The 27,937-nt window shown below is 37.2% G+C and overlaps 2 protein-coding genes across 3 annotated transcripts in view; one reads left to right on the forward strand and one right to left on the reverse strand.

Annotated features, from left to right (window-relative positions):
- LOC125230488 (facilitated trehalose transporter Tret1-like) overlaps positions 1–12,110 on the reverse strand; it is a 39,811-nt gene extending 27,701 nt beyond the window's left edge. Inside the window, 1 exon segment of the mRNA XM_048135649.1 lies at positions 11,855–12,110. Coding sequence (XP_047991606.1) covers positions 11,855–11,874 — 20 coding nt within the window. The 5' untranslated portion in view covers positions 11,875–12,110.
- Positions 12,111–23,831: 11,721 nt separating this feature from the next.
- On the forward strand, positions 23,832–27,283 carry LOC125230489. Of its 2 annotated transcripts, none has more exons than XM_048135650.1 (2): positions 23,832–24,180; positions 26,662–27,283. In XM_048135650.1, the coding sequence occupies exon 2, from the start codon at positions 26,667–26,669 to the stop codon at positions 27,204–27,206; it is 540 nt and encodes a 179-aa protein (XP_047991607.1). In that variant the 5' UTR covers positions 23,832–24,180; positions 26,662–26,666; the 3' UTR covers positions 27,207–27,283. Both variants share the same exon structure in this region, with proteins under 2 accessions (XP_047991607.1, XP_047991608.1).
- The last annotated feature ends 654 nt before the right edge of the window (positions 27,284–27,937 follow it).

Below are 27,937 nucleotides of genomic sequence, written 5' to 3' on the forward strand. Positions count from 1 at the left end.
CTTTGTAATCAGGGAGGGAAGAGTAATGTGGTAAACTCTGCAATGTTTTGCAGGAGGGGTATAATCGCATAGTCAAATTCAAGGGGCAATCCAGGTGCCTGATGCTTTATGGTATGACACGTCCTGGATCCGCCCTTGGTACTAAAGACCTCTAACTCGATATGGAATCACGAGATGCCTTAATTATTACAGTAGAATATGCAATGACAATATCCTTGAAAATGCTTGCACGGGAATCCCCGTTCGATCGTAGCCTTTTCTGATTTGTAAATTAAACCTTTGGTTTTCCTCTTATTAGAGAGATTGGGAATACTTTGACCGGCGAAATACTGGGTCCTTTTTATGTAAGTTTTAAGAACGGTGTCATACATATCGAGTTTTTTTTCCTATTTCCACTATGAAAAATAAAAAAATTACCTACATTATTTTCATTAGTACACTTTAAGCTCTTTCAAATGAACTCGACTAAGCGACTTTGAAATGTTGGTCCGTCTTTTATTATTTATAATAGACAGACGGATGGACAGATTCGCACCCATAAGTGCGTTTTCACATTATCCGATCCGATATCGAATGTCGGACCGATATCCCATACATTACAGGCGCCATCTTGGATTTTTTCTATTGAAATCCTTCCGACATCCGATATCGGATCGGATAATGTGAAAACGGTCTAAGGGTTACGAGTACTTTTGTACCTTTTTGATATTAGCATACGATCCCAATGTTATGTATATTATAGATACATATATACCTACATATAATCACACCTGTATCCCATAAAGGGGTAGGCAGCAGGGGTGCACATGAACTACCAAGTTTCAGTGCCACTCTTGGCAAAAAGGGGTTGAAAGAAATCGAAATTGTGACATTGCAGTGACAGGTTGCCAGCATCTCGCCTACGACACAATTTAACTCTTATAGATATATGTATTTTACCAGTGTGCAGAATAGAGCATTAGGTAGGCACCTTAGGCACATATATTTTATTTAACTATTCATATGTATGTTGTGATTTTGGAGCAATAATATAAACGCGTGTTATTTTCTCGGTTGTGCTGTATTGGGCAAAAAAGATGTTCTTGAAAAAATGCAACAAGATTCAGTCAATTTTAATTACAAAACTCCCGTGAGACTCAAACACATTAAAAAAAATTAAGCGGGTTACTCACGTGGTTCGACATGTTTCGATCCATTTCCGAGGATCGTTATATCGACTTAACACGTGAGTAACTCGCTCAAAATATTTTTAAATGTTCAGTCGTTCACGATTAATCAAAAGATCGAATACTGTATACATCTTAGACAGGAGGTAAATCATAAATACACGAGTAACGTATCCTTAACGAATTCTTTGTTCTTGTGCTTTGCTTTGTCAAAGTGCCAAAAATATGTATACACGACTCGTGAGGCTGTGGTCACGAAGGCTGTGGTCCACAACCAGTAACGTGTAACAGCCCGGCCACGACATTGTTCTAAGCGCGACAGCGATGAACGGCAGCCATACGTGCGAATGAAAAGTTCCATCGCGGTGTCTCGCTCCAATGTATGGCCGCCGCTCACCGCTGTCGCGCTTAGACCAATGTCGTGGCCAGGCCGTAAGCAATAAAGTTGTAGATATGTACATATTTTTGGCACTTTTTCCGCGTCTATATTTAAGGGTGCTTCCAAGGAAAACGTCAAAATAATGTGAAATTGATAGTTTTAGTCGGTGAAATACTACTTTCCGTTATCTAATAGATATATTTAATTCAAGTTTCAATTAAAGCATCTTATTATCTTGACTCTTATCAGACTAGATTTTTGAAAACTAACTCACTAAATTAATTATGATTTATTCTCTGTTGCACGTTTAAGAAAAACCGCGAATAGCGCTAAATTAGTCGATCTTACTTGTAAAATTTGGACAATTTTGAATACTGAAACTGGTAAATTTATAATACGTATATCCTGTACTACAATCTTCTCAGACTACATTTTTATAATAATTTTGAAAACGAGTAAACGAGGCTAAGATGAAATCAACTTTTTCCAAAAAATACCTATAATTAAGTGACAATTTCTTTGAAAATCTACATCACATCGAAGTTATTTTCGTACTAAATTAATCTGCAACGTTTACTAAAGTTGCTCTTATGCCTTAGTGATTATAAATTTCTATTACATACAGGGGTGTAACAAAAATGGTGGTGATCCGTTTAAGGGCGTATTCAGTATCGTATTCTCATCAGGAAAAAGTAGGATAAAAATTTTTTTTCGCAAAAAATTTTTTTATCTTTGTATGGAGATTCGATCGATTCGCACGGCCCGGCTCATACAAAAGTGAAATTTTTTTTAGCGAAAAAAAAAATTTTCTTCTACTTTTTCCTGATAAGAATACGATACTGAGTACGCCCTTAAACGGATCGCCACCATTTTTGTTACACTCTGTATATATTTTTTTGTAAATTTTTATAAAACGAGCCTCCACCGTCACAATTATTACCACTTCTCATTTTCTCATATTTTGTTAGACCAAGTAGATAAAGTCCTATAATATGTTACATATTTGTAAACTACTTGCAAATACCTTTCATTTGATACCACACACGGTATGATTAAGGGCTCGGTTGCGATTTCACTATTTTTCACATGAAAGCCCTCTTAATACTTTGACTGTACCTCCTTTAAACAAGCAATTCTTTAAGTATGTACACTTATTTGTATGTATTTTGGGGATCCCGTACCTTTATTGTCTGTGGGAGTTTTTGGGGGTGAAAACTGAAAACTCGATCTAGCTATTATTCTCATAATCATGGTTGTGTATAGGTAATTATGTTGAATGTTCATTTATGTATAGATGTATTCTACGATATTTCGTAACCTATCAGTATTCTATGTGTCCATAGTTATTTGTTATACAAGGGGGCAAAGTTGTATTTTAACGCCGAGTGTGGAATTAAAAAACGAGCAAGTGAAAGAATCCTGATCTTGCGAGTTTTTTAACACACGAGAAGTAATACATTGCACCCGAGTGTAACACAAAACTTTTCCCCTCACTATAGCGAGGAAACTACAACGCAAAAAATGCGTTTATCACTGCTTCCAGTAGTTCCACAGGTGGTAAATCATCTTTATTACTAGATTCACCTACTTTTATAAATTTTAAAGCAGTTAATTTGACTTTATTCAAGGTCAAATTACTTTACCCACTATGGATAAAATGCGTTTTTACCCGCTGGTATTAAAGGACAAAACACGTGTTTCCGAGCTAGTGAGGCGAAAATTAATTTAAATATATACAAAAATTATAGCCTATGTCTTTTTCCATCCCTTCAACTATCACTTAAAAATCACGTCAATTCGTCGCTCCGTTTTGCCGTGAAAGACGGACAAACAAACAGACACACACACTTTCCCATTTATAATATTAGTATGGATATAGGCACGCCACTTAAATAGTTTAGATTAGATAGTTCGATCTGTAGCCAGTTATCTCAGTGATTAGTTTTTGCTTTGTCACTATCATGAGTGACACATATGGCATAACACATAACATAAGTATACGCACTCGTATTTATACTGGTTATTACTAGTGTGTTTCGAGTACAGTTTAGTAATTTATTATTTACACCCAAATTAGTGTTATAAGGTCAACCGGGTTATTTGCGTCTGGTGGGTTAAATGCGTCTTTTGACGATGTATTCAAAATCGTCACTATACTTTGAAAAAAACTTGTATCTTCTTCTGTCAATTAAAAGAAAAATGTAAAAAGTATGTATGCAACGCATATAGTCGACTTACTGCGTTTTAACTTTGAGGAGCAGTGTGAGATACGAGATTTTTTCAAAGTAGTAACGATATATGTATTAGAACTACTTATAATTATGATTAGCTGCGCTCGTGGTTCAATGTTGGAATCTTTCGCTTGCTCGGGTATCAATATTGGCAAGTGAGGTTAACCCTTAATTTGGCAGACATAGAGACATTAAAAATATCGTATTTTTTTGTTGAATACTATTTTTGTGGGTCATAAGGAGCCCCGAAAAAATAATTAAAAAAATCTTAATCTTTCAGTTTTTCAGGAAAATTATGTTCGGTGTGGCGAACACTGCCAGCTAATCAAGAATAAAAAGTGCCAAATAATTTGCTATATTATTTTTAAGAAACATACAAATTTATTCGTAGAAAATGAACATAAAAGTATTGTTTACACTTTGTGTGCCCTTTGTGTACTTTGTGACCCCAAAACTAGACGTCCTTTGTAATGTTGACACCGAATATCCCGGTACTCTTGGAACGGTTAGGGGAATGTCCTGGAATCTAGGCGCTATGTTATGTCAAATGGGGTTTTAAATGCGGAAAATGTGCTTCTTCTTACTGGGGTTCAACTCGACGAGATTATGTTTACCCCACTCGGATACCTTCTCAAGAGAAGCATCGATTTGAGACACAAGTTGCATTCTGCATTCCAAAAACTGCTCACGATAGGTATTTGCATGACCTGTGTGCTGGCTATCACCTGCTAGTTACTAGCATATCATTGATATGAAGGATGAACAGGGTCGGTGATAGGATAGATCCTTGGGGTACACCTCTGTTAATGGGCTGACTTTCTAAGCATTGATCGTCGATGAAAACAGAAATGCTTCGCCCAGGTAGAAAGCTGGCGACCCACATGCAAAGCCCTTCTGGGACGTACGAGGGGAGCTTGGGAAATACGTCTTATGCTAAACTCTATCGAAAACCTTAGGTAGCGATATCTAGGCTAACTGCCAGAGCCTCTCCCTTGTTCTCAATGGTGGTGGCCCAACTATGAGTCAAGTATACCAGAAGATCCCCAGCGCCACGACCATGGCGTAAGCCGTATTGCTGGTCACTATAAGCTGGTGCTCTTCAGGTACGCTAAGAGCTGGTTATTAACCACTTACTTCATCACCTTGGAGAAGAGAGGTTCTCTCATTTGGCCTCAATGGGCCGATTGTGTGCAGGGTTTGTGCGATTACCCTTCTTTGCGGTTGGATGGACTCAAGCAGTCTTTCAGGATGACGGGCATTTAATACCTGAGCAGTATGAATGCGAAAAAGGCGCGTTGAAACCGGGGTTAGTTCCGGAGCGCACGTTTTCAGCACAATAGCTGGTATACCATCAGGCTCATTGGACTTATTGACACCGAGGGCAAAAAGTGCACGCCTAACTACACTTTTGAAGCGAACCTCGGGCATGGATGCCTCACAGCGCGGGTTCTGGTGTACGGAGGCCAAAGTATTAAGTAAGTGGGAAGACATGAGGAAGAGGGGTCTGAATCCTCGCTGTAGGACCTTCCTGATGCAAAGGTGATCCATCGCGGTTCAACACGGTAACGCGGCAAGAGCACGGGTAGGTACTTTTGCATCGGGATGTTCGTAATTAGGTTAGAATTGGCTATTAATTTTATGTATTTAGATGTAAGATTAATGTAATTTACATTTGTGCTCTTTTGCGAAATAAATATTTAGGTATAAGGTCCACTGATTAGTTGGCAATGTTCGTCACAACGAACATGTAAGCCTAGAACTCAAACACTGCGTAGCTGGCGGTGTTCGCTACACCGAACGTGCAACAAACCTACTATTTCACTGTGAAGATGGCAGTGTTCGGCACCCCGAACATGAGTTTTTAAGTGTCACTGACACTAAATTAAGACTTACACTAAACTAGAATCTCTTTAGTTCAATTCATTACCTCATTGGTAACCGATAAATGTCGTTTTTATTAATGTGACACCATAAAAATCTAATATAATGTCATAAATAACTTGATGATACTTCGCGGTTGCCGTCTTGCCGAGATTTTGCATGCACTGCTGACATACGAATATTGCGACAGTAATGAATTAATTTTCTACCAATTAAAAACATACAAAGCTACAATTTGAGTCAAAAGAAAAATTAATAAAGATGAAAATGTGTCCAGTAGATTTTTTTGAAATGTATGTTCGCCACCGCGAACACTGTCCAATTAAGGGTTAAACGAGAACTATGCCCTTTGTAAAACAAACAACTATTGTTCACCATATGACTGATATGACTTGAGGTAAATTTTAATGAATTCGACTGTATGTTGACGACCGGTTTGGCCTGGTTGGTAGTGACCCTGCCTGCTACGCCGCGGTCCTGGGTTCGAATCCCGGTAAAGGCATTTGTTTGTGTGATGAACACAGACATTTGTTCCTGAGTCATGGATGTTTTCTATGTATATAAGTATTTGTATATTATGTATATCGTTATCTATCGCTATCGTTATCGTGTGTCTGAGTACCCACAGCACAAGCCTTCTTGAGCTTACCGTGGGGCTCAGTCAATCTGTGTAAGGATGTCTTTACAATATTTATTTATTTATTTATAAACAAAAATAAATATGTATCTGTACCTACCTAGCTATTTTGGCATAGTTTGGCAGATTTCACCTCATTTCAATTTGGCATACATAGACAAACAAATATCTACGTGTCTTGGCAATTCGTAGCGTTATGGTCTAAATATACCGATCGCATTATTTACTTTTATTTTTTACGTCAGAAAGTAAAAGCGTTAATAGACGTCCGGTAAGTACGGTACATATTATAATCATAATATTTTGCAGATATGATTGTATTTTAATTTTGAAGATATAATATTGTTAGATCCTCCCCAACATAAAAATAAACCTAAATCTGCATAGGTACATTAGGTACATACAAGCGTCTATAAATAATAAGCAAGAGTCTATAAATCCAATAATACACCGATACGTAGTCACTTGGGTGCGTAGCCGAATGGCACAAATGCTCACGAAACGCTTACGAAACGAAACGCTCGTAGATATCTATCTTTATCGCTCATGCGTATTGGTGCGAGAGAGCCTGACTACCTTTCGCGGCGTTTCGTTTTTGTTTCGCGTCGCAGAAATGCCATTCGGCTACGGCACCAGACAATGAATACGAAACTGAGAGCGCAAGTGTTTTAATAAGAGTATAAAACATTTTAAAACGGCTTCATTCTTTTTTCAATTGTCCAACTCTAGTAATAGAAATAAAATAAAACAGCTGAACTGCGAATTTGCATATTTTGGTGGCCGGTTATAAATAGGCCACCGATGTCAACTTGAATCTTGACCGTGAGTTGGCTGACCTTTAGGTTACGCAAACTTGTGCAATAACCTAGTGATAAAAATATTAGTTATTTTTATCAGTATGGTCAATCAAAACAAGTTAAAATTACGTCGGATTTACTCACGCAATATGGTCAACTCAATAACCGTAAGCCTAAAACTTCATAGATGTTGACGATATAAAATATATCGTCACTACTTTTAAAAACTCGTATCTCACGCTGCTCCTCAAAGTTAAAACGCAGTAAGTCTATATGCATTCCATACATACTTACTACAATTTTCTTTTCATTGACAGACGAAGATACAAGTTTTTTTTAAAGTAGTGACGATATCTTACATCTTTTCATGTACGCTACCTAAAAATTGACCGGAACTTAACTCGATTTACTTTTTGTATGTCCGGACTCCAGATGTTCGCCTCAACAGATCGCAATTGTCAACTGATTCCCGTGAAATTTTGTGACCTGATTCTTTGATAATTTTTTTTGTCAATCTAGTTTTTGCGAAATTGTGCAAATGCGAATTTTAGGTTTTAGGTATAAGTATTTATAGCTATTCGTACATATTACTCTTATTGGCTTTGTAGGTATTTGACCAACGCGGAAAGAGCGTTATCGGTAATAACTTTTCCAATAATTAGTAAATTATGACTGTAAACTATTTTTTTTCCATATACTCTTACACTATAGCTCTTTATGAAAATAAATATTTAAATGACGAACAGTTGACCAAAATTTACACTAGCAATTTTGGTCAACAATGGTAATTTATTCTCAAATATGGAAAATTATTGGTAATGGTAAACTGCCAGCACAACACTAAATATAAGAGAAATCCATTAGACGTTCGCTATTTTAAAAGTGTAAGAAAATCCACTTTCTTTTTTAGGGTTCCGTAGTCAACTAGGAACCCTTATAGTTTCGCCATGTCTGTCTGTCCGTCCGTCCGTCCGTCCGCGGATAATCTCAGTAACCGTTAGCACTAGAAAGCTGAAATTTGGTACCAATATGCATTTCAATCACGCCGACAAAGTGCAAATATAAAAAATGGAAAAAAATGTTTTATTAGGGTACCCCCCCTACATGTAAAGTGGGGGCTGATATTTTTTTTCATTCCAACCCCAACGTGTGATATATTGTTGGATAGGTATTTAAAAATGAATAAGGGTTTACTAAGATGGTTTTTTGATAATATTAGTATTTTCGGAAATAATCGCTCCTAAAGGAAAAAAAAGTGCGTCCCCCCCCCTCTAACTTTTGAACCGTATGTTTAAAAAATATGAAAAAAATCACAAAAGTAGAACTTTATAAGGACTTTCTAGGAAAATTGTTTTGAACTTGATAGGTTCAGTAGTTTTTGAGAAAAATACGGAAAACTACGGAACCCTACACTGAGCGTGGCCCGACACGCTCTTGGCCGGTTTTTTAGTGTATAGTGTGGAGCTTACTGAAATGCTTGCAGAATAAAAGGGAAAATACAGATAGGTACTAGGTACATGAATTATAGTAATTAACATAATTATGTATATAATATGTAGGTATATTGTCATCATAAACCAATGTTTGTTATTGTTTTGTTACACCGGACTTCACCCGGAGCATTAACATGACTGAGTCTAAATCTATTTTTGGCAAATGGTGCTAATCGATTTGGTTTCATAATACCTACAAGTGTATAAATTTAATTAATTATTTTAACAAAAACTAAGTTTTTTAAGCAAAATATTGATGTACAGATTCTTGGCCATTTCAAACTAAAGTAAAGAAACAAAATGGAAGAATAGGTATTTGCGCAGTATTGAAAGTCGCTACTTTGTTACGTGACCCCTTTACTACTTATGTATAAATAAGTAAGCTTACTTTTCTCTACGCCTTTCTATTTACCTCTGATGCCTAACAATCTTCAGCCGGCTTCGGAAATAAACTGAGAATCCACAACACGAGAAATCCATTGTTCACAATATTGAAATAAAATTAAATATTTGCACAATACAATATCGTCAATATCCCGACACTCCCGCGCAATGACTGCAGTCTACAAGTCTGTTAACCCTACGACCCTGTTCTGAATACTTAATTGAGTACTTAATAATGACACTAAACTTGATAACTTCTTATGTACTTACGCAGTATTGTATTTCATTAATGATTACCTGTCAGATACTTATGTAATAGATAAATAGAATAGATACGAGTATAATAAGCTCTTTGCGTACTTAAAAACACCAATATCAACTGACTCTTTCCTGGGTCTTCAACTTAACGAAATATTTTTCATGTTTTACATGAAGTACCTAACACTTTGCCGCATCATAATTAAAACATATTTGTTGTTTAAACTTTAATCGTTCTGAATAGAGTTCAACATTATATGGGCCATAAATAGCTTCGTATGCATCAAAGGGTTAGAGACAGAGTGTCCACTTGTCCAGTGGACACATATAGCACGCGTGCTCAGTGGACATATATGGCACGCTAGATAATAATTAAATACATGGGAAATATTTCAATCACATGGTTGAAATTATTACCCTATGTGCTTTGCCTACTAAAACCTCATTACAAATGTTAATTCTTTTAAATTGTATCATTGGTCCATATGATAAGATGGCTAACTAACAATGTGTATAATTAAAACCAGCCTATTCTAGATAGGTACCAAATGACCTGGACCTAGATTTTTTTTACAATTTAAAACCGAAATAAATTACACATATGAAAGAAAATAAAATTTTTTTTATAATGTTTGATTTAAGTGTTCAATTATTTCGAATTTTCTCATTTTCGCACTTGTGATATTTTTTTCATGACCGGTGCTGGTCTGGTGGCTTAGTGACCCTACCTGCTGGTCCTAGGTTCGATAATTCGTTATATAGGTACACTATGTCCTTTTTTCGCTCATTAATAGAAGCTATGTCTATACTTGTATAGCGCTTTGTTAAATACGATTTTTTTTACAGAAAACTAGTGTCAAAAATCCGACGACACATGCCAAAATAAATAACATTAGTAAATAATATTGGAGAATTAGACTGGCTCTATGCGTCCTCAAACTCAAATCTGAAGACCTGAAAACTCACGCACTGTACTTACTTATCAATAATCCGAATGGTAAGGTTTGGTCATCATTTATAATTTAGATCTGACTGGGGGCCGATTTTTGAGTCTCACTGTCACTAAAATACCGGTTGAAAACGGTTGCCTATTATTTTCAGTGACAATTTTCTGAATTCGAACGCCGTGAGACTCAAAAATCGGCCCCCAGCTACCATGAATTGCGTTTTTAGCAATAAATAAGTGACTGACGGTGAAATACCAGTTACATTATACATATTTGAGTTGGCACTCCGTGTAACAAAATATTATACAATATAATATAACTGCTTTTTATAACTTGACTGTTATGTTTTAAGAATTGTCTTCAAATGATATAAATTTTGCCGTTCTTTATGAAGTATATATAAAATAATAAATAAAAAATGTGTAAAACACGTTTAATATATTCTAATGACGTTCAGAAATGGCAAAAATGCATGTTTTAGGCTAAATCTTACAAAGTCTGTTTTTAAAGGGAGATAAGAATAGTACATTACGATACAAGTGCGTAAAAAAGGAAGTTCGAAATGAGTGGCGATAAATTAAAACACGACCGAAGGAGTGTTTTAAATCGACACGAGTTACGAATTTCCTTTTCGCTCGCGTATCGTACGACGTTTTTCAGTACAGATGACCCTCCAAGTTTCGACCTGGGGGGTTACCATGAAGTGCTAAAGCCGTTCAGTTTAGGTTGAGAGAAAGGGACGAAGCTATAGCAGTTCCATAGCTCCGTCCCTCTCTCTCAACCTAAACTGAACGGCTTTAGCACTTCATGGTAGCCCCCCTGTTATATAATGAACCACTTATTCTCGCACTAGTACGTGTGTAAAAAAAACAGATGGTGTTTTTTGAAACACGTGTGTACTGAAAACATTTTTAACCCCCGACGCAAAAACGACGGGGTGTTATAAGTTTGACGTGTCTGTCTGTCTGTGGCATCGTAGCTCCCGAACGGAAGAACCGATTTTGATTTAGTTTTTTTTTGAAAGGTGAATTAGTCGGGAGTGTTCTTAGCCATGTTTCATGAAAGTCGGTCCACTATGTCGGAGGTTATTTCAAAATTTTTAATTTTGTGGTTATGAATACACCATCTTATCAATCGCCATACAAGACCTAAAAAACCTTTTTTTTTGTAACTACCTAAGCAGGCATGCTTAGTAAACATAATTACTCAAAGGCTTAGTAAGATGATGTTTTATTTTCACTGCTTTAACCAGTAGGTATTATGCAAGCACTAGCATTGTGTGCCTACTGTGCAAGTACCTATTTCGAATTTAACATTCATATGTTTTATTTGACGAGTATAAACTAGTTTTGTAATTCGATTTTGTTTAGCCTAATAAGTTAAGTTAATAATGGTGCGTTTGTCCTTATGAAATAGTTTTTTTTTTATATGTTGATACCTAATTATTTAATTAAGAAATGGATTTTTACAAATCAAAACTGCAATTTTTGTTTACCCACGTGTGTCATGACAGATGATGATCTTTGATCACCATGAAGTTGTTAAACTAACTACCGGTCTAACGCAATTTAGTGGGTCAAGTCAAGTTCAAGTGTAGACATGTATACTTTTTTTATTGTCATAATTATTTATTTAGGAATATATTTACTATCAAACTAATTCTCAGCTCAACCCAACTTACCCCAGCTTCTTATCCTTCATTTCGGCCTTCTAATGCGGAATGTAAAAAAAAAGCATCAACTATGAGTAGCGTTCCAAAAACTGTTTACCAACTTTCACTAGCCGCTTTTCATTTTCAAGTGTAAACCGCGCGTATTGCCAGTGACGAAAACAATATTATCGCGATTTACGCTGAAATTTGTTGAATGTACGCGATCGATACGGCGGGTGAGTCGCGACGCGTCCGTCGCTGCTGCTATGGAGCGCTTACTGGCATACTGGCTGTCGATGCGAAGACCACACTAGGGGTGTAATTCCCAATGTCAGAGCGTGGGCGATTCAAAACTCAGACGTCCAGTATAAATACGCATTCTGTGATCACACATATTTATAAAGGAACTCGGGGTCACCAGAAACAAGCTTATCTAAATAATTTAAGTCACTTGAGCTCGGTAAGCCACGGATTCGGGCACCACGGCTGATGTGACGTCACCTGACGGCCATTGCTAATCAATGGGCCCGCGAAACATGCTGACCTTGAACTGTCTAGATAAACTTTACTTAGATTAACTGTTAACTATTTTGTTCCAAATTTGCACAAGGTTCAAACTCTATGTACATAAGTATGTGCAATGTTGTTTTGGCACTGTATTGCGAATTGTTTTCAATCGTGATGATCAGTATGATCATTGATCATAGTTGCTGTAGATGTAATTAATTAGGTATTTTTATTTGCATAATGATATTATTTTATTTTTGAGACAGAATGATATTTCATGTACAATTTAACAAAATATGGTATTCGATGTTTTATTTATTTTTTTACATAGCCCATAATATCCATAAAATGTTACCTGTTACACTCTGTATACTTGAAAATATTTACAGGGGACATTCCTGACTTTTCCCACATATGAGCCATATCTGCCCACTGGGCATGGTCATAATACATATCGTCACTACTTTTAAAAAATCTCGTATCTCACGCTGTTCCTCAAAGTTAAAACGCAGTAAGTCTATATTATGCATTCCATACAGGCATACATACTTACTACAATTTTCTTTTCATTGACAGACGAAGATACAAGTTTTTTTTAAAGTAGGTAGTGACGATATGGCACATTACCATTTTTAGGGTTCCGTACCAAAATGGTACAAAAGGAACCCTTATGGCGGCGCTCTGTCCGTCTGTCTGTCTGTTACATTTCTAAATATCTCGAGAACTACTTATGCTATCGACTTGAAATTTGGAATAGTTATGAACATTGTGAACCTCTACAAGCTGAAAGTACCTATTATTTTTTTAAATTTATTAATGTAAAGTTCAAGTTACTAGGTCAAGTGGGGTATCGTTAGAAAGAGCTCAAACTGTACATAATATATCAAAACCATTTTTTTTGTAGTGGAATAAAAAAGAATTATGAAGGAAAATGTAAAAAAATAATACCGTACTATTTCAGTGCTCTGTCATTCTGGCAGGATGTAATTAAGTCGTATAATAAATAATATGTACCAATAATCCTTTTGCTTTTGCATTTCACAATTAACTATTGCGGTGACGGAAGGGAATTATTATGATTAAGGCCAAATTATTGTAATACCTAGATTACCTAGTGAGAGTTCTGATACGCTATTACATTAATGAGATGAATACTGATGAAACTGAATTACAAACGGCAAAGAGGGGGAAATGCCGGTGGGTTAAGGTGGGTAGACAAGCTCCCCCCCCCCTCTCGCTAGGGACGAGAGTCCAACACATCCTACGTAACCTGCAATTCTACTTTGTTGACCTAAAAAAAAGGACCTGGCGGCTTAGCCTAAATGACAATCGAAAATCAAAATCAAAATAATTTAAACATTAAATAAATGTCATATACAAAGAAAAAGTGACCAAAGCCTCCAGTGCTCCGAGCTGGAACCAACACATACATACATACATACATATAATCACGCCTGTATCCCATAAAGGGGTAGGCAGAGCACATGAACTACTAAGTTTCAGTGCCACTCTTGGCAAAAAGGGGTTGAAAGAAATCTAAATTGTGACATTGCAGTGACAGGTTGCCAGCCTCTCGCCCACGCCACAATTTAACCCATATCCCACAGTCGACTTCTACGACACCCACGGGAAGAAAGGGGGTGGTGAAATTCTTAACCCGTCACCACACGGGAACCAACACACTGGAATAACAAGTTAAAATATTTTCTATGAAAGTAATTTAATTTATTCTTAGAGTGTCAAAATAATTTATTCAGCAAACAGGCCACAGGGGCACTTTTACACGTCACATGTATATATTTAGAAAATATTTAAAATTGAATTGAAATTACAATTGATACTATTATATACTAATTCTAAGTTCTAACTAAAGTTAACTCTATACAATTAATTAGAGACGTAGAAGGTCTCTAAATGTCGAATTACAACCAAGAACTACACTAAATATAAAAAGTACAAATACAAATCGTTGACTTGATGATCGACTTAAATACGGAAGAGCGATAGAGATAGCTAGCCACGATTATGATATTATCGTAAGCGTTTGTGGATTTGGCTACGTAACACCTCATAAATTAAGGCAGGCATTATCTAGTTACAATAATCCTCCACGTCGATTTTGACGGAAGCACCCTGTAGATACTTCGGAATATACTCAGTTCATCTCAGGACACGTTTCTGATAACTTTGATACATAATTCTAGCTTATCTCCAGTACGTGATCATCTGACGTAGATTTCCTTGCGGCTGATATGTTACCTAATAGCTGAGCACAGCGCTGACCTAGCGTTTGCTCGGTTGTAAGGTTCGGTCACCGATTTCCTATGTAGATATATGTTATAAACACATAATGAGCCGCTATAATTAGTAGTGGAAAAAAACACCCTGTTAAAAATGCCAACAGAAGACAAGCTAAGTAGTAACAGCCAATTTTATTGCGATTTTGGGGTTGGTCCCATATAAAAGCTTCAGTTAAGGTGAGCTAAAACAAAATATGTACTTATATAAAAACCTGTGACCACTATTATATACTATGTCACCCTGACCTTGTCTACGTCTTTTATAAAGTACCTGTGCTTAAATCCCCACAACCAATAAAATATATTTTTAATGATATACGTGCAATTCTTATAAATTGTTGCTTTGTAAACGCTAACTTGACAAAAACTGTCCCGGAACTTACTAAACGTGTTCAGCAACTTCGACACTCAAAAAGTTAGTAATAAATAATTTTATCTGAGTAAAAAATACAAAGAGACCTTTTAGGAGTCAGTATCTGCTAGGTATGTTATATAATTATGTTTAATTTCGAAGTATAAATAAATAAATATTACGTTTTTAAATTAAAGGAAAATGGAAAGATGTACACCTCCGGCAGAACTAGAACTTAAAAATAAAAATAAGTTTAGTACCTACGTACCTATTATCATAGTGTTACTGGCAAATACTCAATGTAAAATTGAGACTCCAGTGCCTATTAAGATGCACTCTTTTACACGTTACCCTAAGGTGTTTAGGAATTGAGGGAAGGTATGAAAAATTTACATGCATCCAGCAGGCCTCCGTGGCTAAGTTGATTAGGTACCTATATCCAGCGCCGGCCCGCGCACTCGATCAGGGTAGAGCGAGATATAGTTTTGGCGCCCCTTGTTTAACCTTTTTTGGGGGTTCGATGCCAAAATGGTCATAGATTCGCTGTGTCCATCAGAAAGGTCACAACCATTTGATTAGGTAAGTAAAACATTTCACATGTATGCATGCGCATAGATAGAAATTGTAAAAAAAAATTTCCCATTATTTATGGCAGGGGAGTGGGGGGGGGGGGCTGATTCTATAAAAGCCCCTGTCTTCATAGGACATACGTACGCGAGGTTAATGCTTTCCTGTGCGGCGTGTTCATTGAGGAGTTCACTAGGACAAGAACAAATGGCTGGGATATAACAAAAGAGGCCAAAGACCAAGCTCTGGCAGACCAAGAAACCGATAACTGATAACAGTCGTTAGTTCACGGCCAAGGCAAGGCATGGCATCGACTCTAATTGCAGAACTGCGGAAGAGCAAAGCTTGGAATTAAATAGGTTATTTATGCTCTCATGTTATTCGGCCTTTGGCATATTTTGGGGTATTTAGATTTGGGTTATTAGAACTGCGTTTATCATCACGCTTACGCTCCTTTGTCTAGTACAAAATTGCGCCTCTGTGAGACGTTTAGCGCCTTTGGCTTTAAGAGGAACTCCGCTTTGAATTGCGGATAAACACTGAGCGTTTGGATAGCGACGTAACATTGTCTTTTTCGTTCGGCCTCGCAACAATGTGGTTCGTCAAGAGCTAGAAACATCTTTCGCGGCGCCCTAGCAACAGTAGCAACGGCGCCCACCTTATGAATGTTGTACATGGTGGCATTGTGGTGCAACTTTTCAGATAATCTGAATCACAATCACAAATATTTTCAATATCTGAATAAAATTCATTTCCGGCTCCTCTCGCCATTTTGGGCTATGTGTGCGCCCACGCAATGACGATTTTGGCGCCCCCTTACCATTCGGCGCCTAGAGCGGCCGCTCCACTCGCTCTACCCTTAATACGGCCCTGCCTATATCCGCTGCACCGGCAGTACAATAGGTTGCAGGTTCGAGTTCTGCCGGAGATGTGATTTTTTTTTTCATTTTTTCTTTAATTTAAAAAATGCAGACGTTTCTGCACAATAAAAAATTCAGTTTTATTAGGATATTTCTTACACAAATTGACTAAGTCTCACGATCACCTCAAAACGCTTGTGTTGTGGGATTGTGGGATACTCAAATAATAGTACATTGTGCAACAAGGGGAGGAAGTTGAACATTACTAAAGAGAGTAAGTTAAATCGCGACGGCTTTCCGGAGCGATTTAAAGACTCGAGTTAGTAATATTCATACTCCCCGAGTTACACACAATGTTTTTCATCACATTTGAGAGAAAAATACAGAGGAAACAGTCATAAGGCAAAACCTTCAACCGGCGGCGTTGCGACCAGTAGTATATATATATCTTGATCTACATCAGATTGTTCATATTAAATTCATTGTTTTTGATAACAAACACTTTTTGAACGAAAACAAACACGAAAATAACTGCATATAAATTAAATGCAACATTCAAAAAAGCATATATAAATCATATAATTGAACTAAAATTGTACTTATTTTTCATTCATATTTTATATTTTGATCTATTGTACTCTCCGTTGCTAGGCAACGGTGGGTGCCTCGCGTACGCACGCGGACAAGCGCGAGTAGAGGAGAGCATATTGTCAGATTGTAAATTATAACAATTTATCTGAGTTAAATTTTACGAAATAAATGCAAAACACACTGAAATAATTGTAAAACATAAATAAAATGCATTTATCATACCGTATAATATATTTTATAGCTTAATAGTAAAATTTTGGTTGTGCAATAAAAATCCTTGGCAGATTGAAACATCCTTTGCCTGAAGTATTGTACGGATTGTATTAATTTTTAAAACTAAAACCATTATTCCCTTGGGAATAAAATAGTACATTATGCTTCAGTACACGTAGACGCAATGATACCTTTAAACAGCAAATGTGATGAAAAGATTTAAAATACCTATGTAATTACTTCAAGAAGGTTTTTCAGGTCACCTTATTTGCATTGAAATTTCCTTCTCGCCTAACGATCTACTTGTCTGAAAAAAAGTCGATTCTATTTTTATCTCTATTTTAAACGGAAAGTTTGCAGCACGTACGACAAAAATTTGTCTAGGTACCTATTATTAAGTAGGTACAATGAACTGAAGTAATTTTAGACTTCTTTGTTTTGTATTTGTACTTTTCTATAATATTATGTGTAGTTTTTAGTTGAAATTCGACATTTAGAGACCTTATACATCTCTAATCATTGTGGTAGCGTTATACTTTAGTTAGAACTTAGAATTAGTATTATCAATTGTAATTTCAGTTCAACTTTAAATGTTTTGTATATATGACGTGTAGAAGTGCCCAAGTGGCCTATTTGCTGAATAAATGATTTGTAATTTGTACATATTTTTGTCAATGACTGTACATGACTGTTTTATAAATACATTTAGACCGGTAAACAAGCCGAGTTTAACAGCTATTCAGCGAAGTCCAGCTACGTTTCAGAGGTTTATTACTGTTTATGGCTAAATATTGACATTGAGAAACTGAAATGAATCATCTTTATCGGAGCCTTGACACTGGGAATGTGTGAGCTGTCGCATTCGGGCTGAATGCATAGTCCGGACTTGAAATGTTAATTACTTATTAATTTAGTTTAGAACAATAATTTCCTTATAGGTGATGTGGACAGTATGTTCCACATGGCTTTGGCATTAATGCTTGAATCACTCACTGCGCTTAGGATTCTATTTTAGAATCGTTCATTATGCTCGTGGTTTAGTTTAGTTATAGTATTTTTTTATGCGATAGCAGACTGGTCGCCCATGGACACCCGAAACACCAGAAGGGTTGGAGGTGCGGTGCCGGTCTTTAAGGTGGGTGTAGTGATGTGCAAGTTGCGGAAACTTTCCAAAAAAATCTTAAATTTCTTGAAAAGTTCACGAAACTTTCACGAAAAATAAAGGGAATTTAAATTTATGAAATGGAAAGTTTCCACCCATACACTTGTCCATACAAAGTATGGAAAGTTTCAGAAGTTTTCCTATGTGAAAATTTCAGAATTTTGGAAATGGTCCGTCGGCACATCAGTAGGTGGGTGTACGCTTAAATATTCTACACTTGGGTGTAGATTAGTAGTTAGTATCCTTCGCTTCGATCAAACATTCAATAGTCAATAAACACTCGCTGTACAGTCGCCATCAGATATATCGTGTGCGTAGCCGAATGCACAAACGGTCACTATAATATCTCTTTCGCGATAATATCGCAGAAATGCCATTCGGCTACGGGGCCAGATATATTTACGCGCCCCGACCGCTCAGGTGCCGTAGCCGAATGGCATTTCTGCGACGCGAAACGAAAACGAAACGCCGCGAAAGGTAGTCTGGCTCTGTCGCGCCAGTACGCAAGAGCGATAGAGATATCAATCAATCAATCAATCAAAAATATTTATTTGTATAAATAAGGGTACATAATAGATGGGCAATACATTTTCATTTCAATCCTTATTTTACCACAGTTTGGCGTTCAAATATTTAATTCTTATAACTAACTTAGCTTTTATACATTATATACTGTACAAGCATGCGCTCTTAGGTATAATTTAAATGGCACAAATTAATTAAATAGATAGATATCTATTAGCGTTTCGTTTCGTGAGCGTTATTGCATTCGGCTAGGCACGCAGGAACACGCCTTATCGCCTTAACAATAGAGGCATGTTCAGATATTTGTGAGCAACTTGTCCGCTCCGATATATCATGGCGACTGTAAGTATGTCATTTTGTTCTCTTGTGACACAATCTACTATTTCACAACTCTCACATGGTGGTTTATTTCTTATCACTCAAATAGCTTTTTTCATTTATTCGACATTTTCTCAGCCGTGACTACACACTCGATTCACGATAAAAGTAAGTTTGCTCGTAAAACATTGATCGAAATGTATATGATTTAGCAAAATTTATGTATACACGGTGTAACATGACGAAACTGAAAGACTTTTCATTTCTGAGGCTAAAATAAAGATAAAATGTTACATGAATATTAGCCAATAAAAAAATATTGGATGTGTTTTCGCATAAAAAGTAAATGCCTATTATATTAAACTGAATTTTTTTTCTGTTTAAGCTTAATTGAAAGGTGTGTCTTGTCACTTTTTGACATCTATAAATTTAATGAGGATAGTGAGACTTTGTCCCATAATGGGTTCATATAGTATTGGGTTGGTAAGAAAGTAATGAGCGATCGATTGAATTCCACATAAAATTTTTGAGAGAGTTCTAGAATCTTCTATGGTCGAAAGTATATAAAGGGCGAGTCGCACAGTTTCTCGTCAGTCATTCACTAGCTGTCGCCGAGCTAATATAAGGAAGAAAATGGACGAATTAAAAGTGCATGTAAGGCATTGTTTACTATATGAATTTCAGTCTGGCCATTCAGCCGCCGAAGCATTGCGTAATATATGTCAGCGTGTTGCTCCTGAAGTTGTGTCTGAGGCCACGGCGAAACGATGGTTCCAGCGGTTTCGTAGTGGCGACTTTTCATTATCAGATCAACCTAAGTCTGGTCGACCGATGAAGATTGATGTAGCCAAATTAAAAACCTTAATTGAAGGAGATCCGAGGCTAACGAGTCGTACTCTTGCTACCGAGTTAGGCTGCTCTCATGTCACCATAGAAACACATTTACACGAGTTGGGAAAAAACTACAAATACAGTGTTTGGATACCGCACGAACTTGATAGAGATCAACTAAACCGCCGTGCCGATATCTGCATACAACTTCTGTCTTTTCGCCGCACATTCAACTAGTTGGACCATCTTATCACTGGAGATGAAAAATGGGTCTTATATATAAATCACACACGCAAACGTCAGTGGCTAGCTCCAAACGAAAAAGGAATAGAGGCACCAAAAACAGAGCCTCACTCGAAAAAAGTTATGCTGTCCGTTTGGTGGGATATTCATGGTATTATTCACTGGGAACTCCTACCAAGTGGAATGACTGTTACCGCATCAGTATACTGTAATCAGCTTGAAAATCTAAACCAAAAAATCTGTCAGAATCGTCCACAGCATGCTAAAGTTTTTTTCTTACACGACAATGCTCGCCCACACATTGCAAAAGTGACTCGGCTAAAGCTATTGGAGCTAGGTTGGAAAGTGATACCTCATCCACCGTACTCTCCAGACTTGGCACCTACGGATTACGCATTGTTCAGATCGCTAAGCAATGCCTTGAATGAAAAAAAGTTCGATGATCAAGCCCATCTACGACAGTACATAGCTGAGTTTTTTGAATCTAAACCTAAGAACTTCTTCGCCGATGCTATTCATTCTTTACCAGAACGATGGAGACAAGTAGTAGATAACGAAGGCCGTTATATTTTTGATAAATGATTAAAATAATAAATTAAATAAAAATTACAATATTGGTTATGATTCGCTCATTACTTTCTTACCAACCCAATAGTAAATGTAGTTATTTTAGTCTTAAAATATGATCAGGAAAACGCTATTAAAATTATTCGGTTTCTTATGTTACACCGTGTATGTGCAATATATCATGTTCATTGTTCACCGTAGTAGGTAGGTACTTCGCCGTAGTAGTGAGATGTAAACTCGTAAGATTGAACATTTCGGGCGTTACATTCCATGGACTTGCTACATTCGAGTATTTTCAATTTAGACGTAATGTAAATATTTTGAATTGTGATCAAGATGCCTCGATATCGATATTCACGAAAACTGCACACAGTGTGTTTAATTGTGATACTTGTGTTATTGTTTTTTATACTCTCAAGAAGGAAACATGATGTTAAAAACGATGTCCTACCAGTCTTAGTAATAGCGTGCGATAGGCCGTATATACAAAGATGCCTGGAGAGTCTGGTCAGATATAGACCGGACAATAAGAGTTATCCTATAATTGTGAGTCAAGATTGCCGCCACGAAGAAACACGCCAAATAATAAAATCATTTGCAGACTTCGATCCTACTATCACGTTTGTGAAGCCCACACCATCAGAAATTCCTGGACTTGATGCCCCGCCTCACTTAAGGGGTTATTACAAGATCGCTCGACATTATAGGGTTGCGCTTAACTACGTCTTCAGAACATTGCAACACAAAGCTGTCATCATTGTGGAAGATGACTTGGATATTTCTCCCGATTTCTACGAGTATTTCCGCGGCACATATCCACTATTGTATCAAGATCCAACAATTTGGTGCGTGTCAGCATGGAACGATAATTGCAAAGAGGGCCTGGTGGAGATGAACGAAAGGGAGCTACTACATCGGACGGACTTTTTTCCAGGCTTGGGCTGGATGATGTTATCTAAAACATGGCAGGAGTTAGAACCGCGTTGGCCGGAAGCTTATTTCGACGACTGGTTACGCGACCCGGCAATCTCCCGAGGCCGTGTTTGCATCAGACCAGAAATATCCAGGACTTTTAATTTCGGGAGGATTGGAGTTAGCAGTCCGACTTTCTTTGACCACCATCTTCGCCATACAATTTTCAATTTACAATTTATACCGTTTACTAAGTACGATCTCTCTTATTTGCTGAAGAAAACTGAGTATATGTTTTTTTCCTTTGTGTATTCACTACCGAAAGTCACAGATCGAGAAGTAATGGCAGGCACCCTAAATAGCAGTTTAAAATTTGTCCGGGTACCCTATACGGATATTAACGAATTTAAAAAATCAGCAAAAATGTTTGGCTTAATGCATGATCTGATACACGGTATACCACGTACGGGACTACGTGGGATTGTGCAATGCTTTATCAAAGGTCGTCGCGTGTTCCTCGTTCCTGCAAAAAAAGTATTGGCATCGTAAAGATGTGCTAAAGTTCTAATTACGTATAATCACGTGTCGAGTCGCTTAAGGGACATTTCTTAACCTCGCTACTTAAATCTGCGACTGTAATTACCATGTGTTCTGGAATTACCAGGCATCCGTCGCACCGATGGTAAAAGGCTGGAAAAATTAATTTTGCTGCCATGGCTGAAGGGGAAGAATCTATGGTGGGATGCCAATGCCACGTGCGTCACATCAAAACCGAACGGTGCAGACAGTCAGCACTGCGGCATAGTCTGCAGTGTTAAGAAAGAGAGTAAAACGCGATGCGATGCATACTGTGTGGTGTTTTCGAGACAAATTATAACTACGTCGTTACCTACCCCTCGTTTTAGAGAGACAACAGAGTGTTGGAGTCTGATGACGTAGCTTTTATTCGAGCGGTGGGGCCTAGGATTAAGTAAACAAACCTCTGATGTTCGCGCCGGTTCATACGGTGCAAAGTTTGGCCCTTGCTATCTAACCATGCGCGGATCCAGGGGGGGGTCATGGGGGTCATGGGGGATTTTAATAAGCTTCTTAGGTTATTAGTACATGTAGTTTTTTTTATATGTTAGTATACTTACTTGTTTATAAATCTTATAATGTATGTTTGTACCTTTAACTTTACTTGTTTAATTAAAAAGCATTTCACAAAATTTGTAACTTGCGAGTAGTAGACGTTAGATTAATTTGTGTTGAACAAGAAATACCCACTTACCTACTGTAATGTAATTAAATTTTCACCACACCAACTGATAAAGGCTTACTTTGCTATTCGAAAACAGATAGCAAAATTGCATTTTATCCACAAGAGTGCAAAGTAATTTCATACAAATTTTAACTTGATATCTTGAGCTGGCTGGTAGAAATTACCTATAAATGATGATTTTGAATTATAAATATTGAATAAATTGATAGATTTATGATTTGTTTGATGTTTTATATAGTCAGTATTTTGTTTGTGTTGGTGTGGTGAAAAATTTTGTGTTTCACTCGGCGGCATAATTTTGCCCCCTTGTAAAACAAGTAACTATTTCAGTTTAGATCACCGACTTTGTAAAATGATGTTAAAATAATAAATTATTAAAATTTTTTTTGTTTTTTATCTAATATTAACAGATAGGTTACTGAGATTTTTTTTGTAAAATAATGTTAAAATAATAAATTATTAAAAAATGTTTTGTTTTTTATCTAATATTAACAGATAGGTACCTACTGAGATTTTTTTCTGTTACTAATGCCCTTTTAATTCGCCAGATAGTCCGGTCTAATGCACTTGCACTAGTAGGTATATAGGTAAATCGGTTACTATAATTAGGTATTTAGGACTGGCCTACACATACGAGCGTTTCTCGGGCGTGTTAATTGGAAATGGCCGTATGACCCGCTACGTTTTCGAAAACATTCGCGTCAAACAAATGCACATGTGTGTCACCGACCACGTAAGCATTAGCTCCCTATAAAACATCATCGCATACTCTGAGAGCATTAATCCTGGATTAGCTGTCATACTCGGCAGACTTCCATAAACAGTGCCACGTGGCTATTCAAAACAGTTGCGCATCACAAAAATGACGTTCAAAATATTTGCGTTGCTGATAATCGCAGTTGTTTTCGTGCTGGTTCAGTCGAAGTCTCTAGAATCGACTGCAGTGGAGCCTGCTGGAGAGATGATGGAGACAGCAGAAACGAATCCATTCATGCCGAAGTTCGCGATGAAGAGGCTAAGGGAGCTTCGCGAGCAAGCGAAGGCGCAGCGTAGGAGCAACCAAAATACGCTAGCTCGTGGTGATAGTAACCGGCGGAGGGCACCGTGTCCTCAAAATGGATACGGATACGTTGGATACGGACATGGCGTAAGTTTCTTTAAGACGCTGACAACACCCAATGACCTTGACGCTAGCGTACACTGTCTAATCGCATGGAAGTAAGTGAGAGCGCGATGTCACTAAAACAGGGAGGCTAGGTACGAAAAGTACGGAAAAATATTAAAATAAAATAGAAAGATGCATTATTTGTGCAATTGTTTCGTCAGTGTTTTCGATATGTATATTTTTGTTATTGTAATTACAATTAAAGACAACTAACTGAATAATTGAACGACATAGAACCGTTAAATGACGAACTCGAGACCAGTCTTTGCAATTTTTTTCTATCGAGCCGATTTCGTTAAATCGTGTATCGAGTACGGCTATGTTCGTTGGGTGTTGTCAGCCCCTTAATTTAATTAGTTAAACAATCTATTAGTGTGTGGAGAAATGTATCTATGAAGATAAGGGCATACTAACATTTATGTGGACCCTATTAGATATAAATAAATAAATATATTGGGGGACACCTTACACAGATCAACCTAGCCCCAAACTAAGCAAAGCTTGTACTATGGGTGCTAGGTGACGATATACTTACTTATATAGATAATTTAAAAAAAAAAAACCGTCGCCTTTCGGGTTCTGGTGAAAGCTACTTGCGAATGTTGGATTATGTAGAAATGTGTAAGTATTTTTTAAAACTGCTTTTAATGCTTTAATTATTAGATGGCAACACAAATGAATATACGTATAACGTTAAGGTTTGAGAAGTTTCCTCAATTCCTCATGAATCCGATTATATTATAAGAAGAAATCGAAGCTTGACAAACTTTGACTTGAAAACTCAATATGCTTAACAAACATAACTAAATAAATGTCACTGTTCTGAACTTAAATGCATGCTTTTCTTACAAAAATACCAAAGCCACTATGAGTGTGCCGTTCAGATTTGAGGAGTTCGGTTCTGACTATCATCAGCAGTTCCACTGCACCAAATGTCACTGTTCTGGACGTAAGTGCATGCTGTTCTTATAAAAATACCAAAGTCACTATAAGCGTGCCGTTCAGATTTGAGGAGTTCGGTTCTGACCATCATCAGCAGTTCCACTGTACCAAATGTCACTGTTCTAGATGTAAGCGCATGCTGTTCTTATAAAAATGGCAAAGTCACTATAAGCGAGCCGTTCAGATTTGAGGAGTTTGGTTCTGGCCATCATCAGCAGTTCCACTGCACCAAATGTCACTGTTCTGGACGAAAGTGCATGCTGTTCTTATAAAAATACCAAAGTCACTATAAGCGTGCCGTTCAGATTTGAAGAGTTCCGTTCTGGCCATCATCAGCAGTTCCACTGCACCAAATGTCACTGTTCCGTACCTAAATGCATGCTGTTCCTTTAAAAACACAAAAATCACCATATGTATGCCTTTCAGATTCGAGGAGTTCCTCGATTTCTCCAGGATCCCATCATCAGAACTGGGTTCTGAGAAAAATGGGACCAATCTGTATGCATATACATATATTCAATCAAAAAAAATTTTTTCAAAATCGGTCCAGTAACGACGGAGATATCGAGGAACAAACATAAAAAATAAAGAAATAAAAAAAAAAAACAAACGACTTGATAACCGTCCTTCTTGAGAGATATGAGGCGACGGTTAATAAATACATACTTATATAGAAAACATCCGTGACTCAGGAACAAATATCTGTGCTCATCACACAAATATATGCCCTTACCGGGATTCGAACCCGGGACCGCGGCTTAGCAGCAGCAGTAGCAGGGTCACTACGTGCTACCGACCGGTCGTCATATTCCAAGGCTTTATCGATTAACCCTTAAATGCATAGTGATGTACATATATGCATCATCTATTTTTGACTCTAATGACAGCATGTCAAAATTCTAATTTGAATAAATCTTCGTCAAGGTCATGCATTTAAGGGTTAAAAAGATATGGATAATGTTGAGGGTGCAGGTAAATCTTTTCTTTTTGGGTCAGAGAGAGAGAGAGAGAGAGTAGTTACCAGATCTCTTGTTGCTACGCGAAAACGGTCTTAGAAGACGCGTCCCTCGATTTCAAATGATTGGCATTTACAAATTTTGAAAACAAGCATACAGGATGTGAGAAAAAAATAATTCTGTTTTGTGCCATTCGATCCCATATCATATTATCCAGGCTCATACCTAACAGCACAAAAAATATTATGTAGGTAGGTACTTCCAAACTTTTTTACTATTCGACCGGGAATCGAACCAGGGCTCGAGTTTCCGTACAATGAGTAAGGTAATCTGTTGTTGAGCCTGACATTCGATACGAGACATCCGTAGGAGTGACTCATTATTTACTACTCGCATATCACTTTCTACTAAGGACCCTAATGTTTATCCCAAACACTAAATCGGTGTCGGCGCTAACGGACGCCTTTCTTCGACCCAAATCTTTGCCAATAAAAGCACTATCAGACGACAGACATTTCCATTGTGTGTCTTACATTACTCACGTACACAATTTATATTTTCACAGAAAAAATGAAGCAAGCGGTGATTGTACTGTTATCATTAGGACTCGTCGGTGCACTCGCAAATACTATACAATCGGATAATAATAACAAGGCTCTACCTGAGCCCAGTGACTCAGAAACCAAACACGAAGGTGAAGACATTTTAAACAAAACGGAACAAAAGGAACCTGTTGTTTCATTTGTTGATACGGGGCTTATCAATGATGGCGACCGAAATGGTGAAGTTAGTATTACGATTGAAGAGGATTTAGTACCTCCTCCAGTCGAAATTGCTCAAGATCCTGCCGCTGAGGTGTATATCACAGATGTCCCAGAGTTTCCTATTGAGGATAATTTCTACAAAACGTTGCCTGACAGTCCTGACACCTATGAAGATGAGATTATGGATGTGGCAGCGAACTGGGTTCCGGTGCCGATATTTCGCAGACAGAAGCATAAGGCACACAGACGATTCTTCGGTCCCAAACATTTCACACAAAATCCTTACCGACGGTTCTACTACTATCCGTACCACGCGTTTTACCGGCCTAGACCGTACTTCTTTTAGAATATTTTACTGTTCTTGCCATAGTGTATTAATTTATTTATTTTAATTGAATAAATTATTTAATTTAATAATGTTAATATTGTGTAATTATTCTATATTTAAACCCCTTTAAATACTTAATACTATTACTACCTCCATAATACTCTGATTCTAATACCTACTAGGGCTACTAGGATTAAGTACGAAAAAAGATCAATGCCTCTAATTCTCCATAATGTTCGACTAAACAATCGAGATTGGGCATACGGAAACATGTTATGTAAATCTTGCTTGCTCCAATTGTCAATAAAGAAATTTTGTATTTTTTTTATTCAGCAAATTGCTGAGATATAGGTACCTATCGCCACTGCAGATGACTATTTCCGGAGTTAAAAATACAGGGGAAATAAAAAGGACCGTTCAAACTTTGCATAGTGATTGATAGTGACTTTTGAGGTCATAATGAACAACTTTTATTACGGGACCAATGCTGAAATCGCGGAAAAAAAATTGGCAGTTCCATAGAAATGAGCGGCGTGATGACAGTCGCTATGTTTGGAACAGCCAAATATTTTTTTGCGATTTCAGCTTTGGTCCCATAATAAAAATTGTTCATTATGACCTCAAAAGTCACTATGCAAAGTTTGAAATGTCCTTTTTATTTCACCGTGTACCTATGTCGTTTTAAAACAAAGGGTGCTAAGGATACGACCGACCCTTTGGTGACATATGTGAGTGTGTTTAGTAAAATG

Source organism: Leguminivora glycinivorella, chromosome 10, assembly GCF_023078275.1.
Source record: "Leguminivora glycinivorella isolate SPB_JAAS2020 chromosome 10, LegGlyc_1.1, whole genome shotgun sequence".
Classification (NCBI taxonomy): domain Eukaryota; kingdom Metazoa; phylum Arthropoda; class Insecta; order Lepidoptera; family Tortricidae; genus Leguminivora; species Leguminivora glycinivorella.